Source organism: Equus caballus, chromosome 1 (genome assembly GCF_041296265.1).
Source record: "Equus caballus isolate H_3958 breed thoroughbred chromosome 1, TB-T2T, whole genome shotgun sequence".
NCBI classification, from domain to species: domain Eukaryota; kingdom Metazoa; phylum Chordata; class Mammalia; order Perissodactyla; family Equidae; genus Equus; species Equus caballus.
Window position 1 is genome coordinate 32,717,945 of NC_091684.1, and position 4,800 is coordinate 32,722,744.

Here is a 4,800-nt window from a genome sequence, read left to right on the forward strand (position 1 = left end):
CCCCAAAAAACCCTGAAGAAATATTCATTGCAAAATACAAAAGAGTCAACTTCTGGTATGTAAAGGAGCATGCAAATACTTGACAAAAACTCAACAGGAAAAACTGATTAGGGAACAATTCACAGAGGAAGTATAGTTGGTTAACAGACATTTAGAAAACTGCTCTATCTAACTAAAATCAAAGACAGAAAAACTGAAAGGAGTTATCAATACCACCTATGAAATCAGCAAAAAAAAAATTAACTATCATACTCAAATAGTACTAGTGAAAGTGGAACGAATAAGGTATGCTCACACAGTAATGATGGGGAAGTAAATTTACCCAACTGCTGGAAAGCAACTTGGTACATTTATCAGAAACCTTAAAATACCCATATCCTTTGATTTAAAATTCTATTCCTGGAAATATGTTCTCAGGAAAGAACCAACATGGAAAGTTTTATGCACAAAACTGTTAGTCACACATTTATTTACAACGGTGAAATCAGGTAAACCGCAAACGTTAAAGGAACTGTTTAATAATTTATGGTACAGCCACTTGACGGAAATTTATGTCATCATTGTATGTTCTCAAAGCACATGCAACAACGCGATCACCATTTATGGTATAATGAGAAGTGAAAAAGTGTATAACTGTATGTGTAGCTGTTTGAATAACAACTTTATAGAAAAAGGCAGAAAAAAAATTTTCTAAAATGCGAACCATGTTTTGAGTCCTATAATTATGAGAGATTTTCTCATCGCCCTATATTTCTATTTGAATCTTCTTTTTAATGGTCAGCTCTTCTTTAGCCATGCGGTGGCGCGTCCTCCTCCCGCGATGTGCCTAGGGGGCGTGAGGACTCGGCGGAGGGGGGAAGGCTCAGAGACCCTACCGGAGATCGATTCTGCCCTCCTGAGCAATACCCCCTGTACACCCCCAGTTCCCTCCTCCCTCCTCTGCCCCCACCTCTCCGGAGCCCGACGGCGGCGGGCCCCTCCCCCACCGCGCCGGGGTCCCGGCGACTGCGGTGCGCGGGGGAGGAGCAGGGCCGGCCCAAGCGCTGCTGACACGTGGGGAGGGAGGAAGCGCCGGGGGAGGAGGGGTTGGGTGTGTGGGTGGGTGTGTCCGTGAGTGGGAGAAACCAACCCAGGGCACCTCAGAGCCTCCATTTGCTCGTGCCGTTCGTTGGGCTGAGGAGGTACGCAGCTCTCCCCACGCCGGGGATCCCCTCATAGGCGGGTCCAGAGCGCAGACACGGGAAGGCTCCGGCCACAGCCCTGCGCAGCCCGCGACGGCCCCGCGCCGCGGCGCCTCCTCGCGCGTTCCCCCACCCCGGCGCGGTGGTCGGGCCCGGCGGCGACGTCACCCATTGTTTACAAATCAACCGGAGCCGGTAGGATTCCGGCTCCCGCGGCTGCAGGCGCGCGGCGCGAGTGCCCGGGGGGTTGCGGCTTCCGCGTCCGCCCCGGCCCGGCCCCGGCTCTCGCACCGCGTCCGGCTCGGCCGCGGCCCACCGAGCCCCGCACGCAGCCGAGCCGCTAGCAACGCCCGCAGAGCTCCGGGTGCCCGGGCTGGGGACCATGCCGTGCCGGAGGGAGGAGGAAGAGGAAGCCGGCGAGGAAGCGGAGGGGGAGGAGGAGGAGGACGACGACAGCTTCCTCCTGCTGGAGCAGTCGGTGACGCTGGGCGGCTCGGGCGAGGTGGACCGGCTGGTGGCCCAGATCGGCGAGACGCTGCAGCTGGACGCGGCGCAGGACAGCCCGGCCTCCCCGTGCGCGCCCCCGGGGCCGCCGCTGCAGCCCCCGCGGCCCCCGGCGGCGGTGCGGGCGGACAAGGCCCGGTCCCCGGAGCTGCCGCTGCTTCTGTCGCCGGCGCCGGCAGAGGCGGGGGTCCCGGCGCCCCCGGGGGCCCTGCGCTGCGCCCTCGGGGATCGCGGTCGCGTGCGGGGCAGGGCTGCGCCCTACTTTGTGGCCGAGCTCGCCGCAGGCCCCAGCTCGCTGCCCGGGCCGTGCCGGCGAGGGTGGCTGCGGGGTGCCGTCGCCTCCCGCCGCCTGCAACCGCGGCGATGGCCCCCAGCCGGGGCGCGCGCCCGAGACGACGACCCGCACCGGCTCCTGCAGCAGCTGGTGCTCTCGGGGAACCTCATCAAAGAGGCTGTGCGGAGGCTCCAGCGAGCCGTCGCCGCGGTTGCCGCCACCGGCCCTGCGGGCGTCCCTGGGCCCGGGGGCAGCCGCAGCGGACCCGACCCCGTCGCCCTGCAGCCCTCTGGCGCCTTGCACTGACCCTGGGCCCCTGGAGGAGGAAGAGGAGGTCGCTGCGGAGACCCAACAGCGTCCTGCCCTCACCAACCGTGAGCTGAAGCCTTCGTCGCTGTCCTGGGAGCGACCGCCTAGGCTGCGGGGAGGCGCGTGGGGAGAGACCTCAAGTCGAGAAGTTATCGGCCCTGGCTAGGCTGTCGGAGGAAACTTGAGCGTGGAGAAACGCATCGGCGAGGGTGCATCCGTGCCGCGTGAGAATTTCCCCGGCTACCTCGGGGCCATGGACCTGGAATAAACTGGGAGAACTATGGCAGCTACTTGCATCCACTTGTACCTGACCTAACCCTTCGGGGCGTCGTGTGCTTGGATTGTTTAAAGATAGGACTCCAAGGGGCGGGAATCACATGGGCTTTATAACAATACTTGAAAACTAATGACACGAATACATTTTCTTTATTTTCCGGTGGAAGAGCTTAGTGAAAATGGTGCTACAATTGCTGTGCAAAGAAATCCCGGAGGGCAGAAGAATGTAAAAGCTTGTGGGGGGGGGGGAGGGGGTTGGCATCGCCCCCTTTCTCCCAGCTAAGCGGCAGCTGGTGGAGGTGGGAGATGTGAACTCCAGTTAGGGGGTCGGAGGGAGGTGGAAAATTTTGAAGGTGGGTAGAATTGGAGTTCAATGTGGACTTTTAAATGACTTGACCTTGCCACCTGTGGTTCAAGGTCACGGTCTGCTGTCGGTGGGAGGCTGTGGGGTTCCTGGGAGAGCTAACTCACCCCTGTATCGTTTCCTTCTCTTGTTCTAAGAAGAACCGGTCTGTGCTTGGCTACCTCTTGGAGTCTCCCGAGGACAGAGGCGGAGAGGGACGTGTGGGGAGAGTTATTTGTTTTTTCTGTGCTTTTCTCTTTCCGGAACTCCTCTTCCTCCTCCGTTGAGGCCACTCTTGGCCCTGCCATGAGCTTTCTCAGAAAGTCACAAACCATCCCTTCAGTCTCTCTCCTGTCGTCCCAGCTCGCCTTTCTTATTCCACCCTTTCTGGTGTCTCCCCTCGATGGATGAGACCCTGGATGTTGTTCTGCTCCCGTTCTGGCCCTCTGCAGCCGTGGTTCTGAGCCTCAGTGGGTCGTCACCCCTCCTGCTACCAGCTCTTCTTTGTGAGTGACTGAAACCATTTTTAAAATGTGACTCTCCGGGAGGAGAAACCGCTGGCTTTACCCTTCTGAAACTTGACGGCGCTTTAAGTAAGGTGCCACCCCCAAACTTTTAAGGTAGCTAAACAAATTTTTTTTTAAAAGATTCAATGGCTTGTTCATCCTCCAGATGTAGCTATTGACGTACACTTCGCACCGGAGTGTCTGAAATTGTGGTGGTCCTGATTTATAGGATTTCTTAATTAAAATATCAGCTGAATAAATTTGGTTTTTGTTTTGGAGCATGGTTTGGCTTTTTGGTGGAAGGTGGGGGAAAGAAAAGTGCATGGGGACACCTTTCATAATGAAGAATGCACTGGGGACCCGGGCTCAGCACAGGATACTGGTGGAGCTGCCATACTTGGGTGCTTCTGGGTTGATATTCCACAACATCAGAAAATTAAGTCCAGGTTTTTAAAAGCTGCTACATGGGCTTCCACTCCCTTTGCGGACTAAGAACATATTCCAGAAACACTTTCTAGGCTGGAGGGCCGAGGCCAAGCGATTTGCTGTGTCTGGAGGGAGGTGGAGAGAGGTGAGTTTTCCTCTGGAGTTTTGTGTGAAGAATGAGGGCACAGGCAGACCCAGCCTGTTTTCTTCCTGGAGACTGGCTCACCCTTGAGCTGTGGCCTAGGGAAAGGAGAACAGGGTTTTACAGCGATGTATTTGGTCTTTGTGAAATGGCTCAATTTGAGCAGGGGGTGGGGGTGGGGTTAGATTAACTGAAGTGGCCCCTCCTCGCCGCCCCCCCCCCCCCCCCCCCCCCCCCCCCCCGCCCTCAGTTGCCTCTCGCCTCTTCCCCAGGCATGGAACCCTTGCTGAGCCCCCTCCTTGGGAGCCTTTCTTGCAGCCCCTGGGCACCCCTCCTCCCCAGCACCTTCCCACGCTGGGGCTGCAGGGGAAGGCTAGTGCTCAGTGACTTGGTTGACTCAGCCCTGCTGCTCAGCAGCTGTGTCATCCCCGGCAAGGCACTGCTCTGTGCTTTTCCCTCCTCTCATTTGTAAGACAATAATACTTAATAGGGTACCTGGGAGGTAAAATGAGGACCTGAGGTGTCTGGGACACTTAAGTACTCAAAAAATGATAGCTGCTAATTCCTGGCACCACCACTGCCCTTTCCTCCTGCAGGGGGCCCATATCTACCTCCTAAGTGTTCCCCACTTGCCCTCACCAACACCTCAGCCACCTCTTCTCTTCCACTATGAGCACAAGCTATTGCCCCCTCTTGCTTCTATACCCTCTAAGTCCCTTTTCCTGAACTTCCAGAAGGCTGCCTCCACGCACCTTCCAAAGGGTCTGTTTCTCTGCTTTCATCATGCGGGGGCTAGCATTTACCAAACACATGTGCCAGGTACTGTTCTGGGGGCTTAA

At 56.8% G+C, this 4,800-nt stretch overlaps 1 protein-coding gene across 1 annotated transcript; it reads left to right on the forward strand.

Moving 5' to 3' along the window:
- The first annotated feature begins 1,387 nt into the window (after nucleotides 1-1,387).
- On the forward strand, nucleotides 1,388-3,671 carry FRAT2 (FRAT regulator of WNT signaling pathway 2). The gene has a single exon (XM_023641561.2). The coding sequence runs from the start codon at nucleotides 1,564-1,566 to the stop codon at nucleotides 2,263-2,265; it is 702 nt and encodes a 233-aa protein (XP_023497329.1). The 5' UTR covers nucleotides 1,388-1,563; the 3' UTR covers nucleotides 2,266-3,671.
- Nucleotides 3,672-4,800: the final 1,129 nt, after the last annotated feature.

Bases quoted from the DNA above. Each gene is read 5' to 3' on its own strand.
- FRAT2 (XM_023641561.2), top strand. From the start codon at position 1,564: ATGCCGTGCCGGAGGGAGGAGGAAGAGGAAGCCGGCGAGGAAGCGGAG.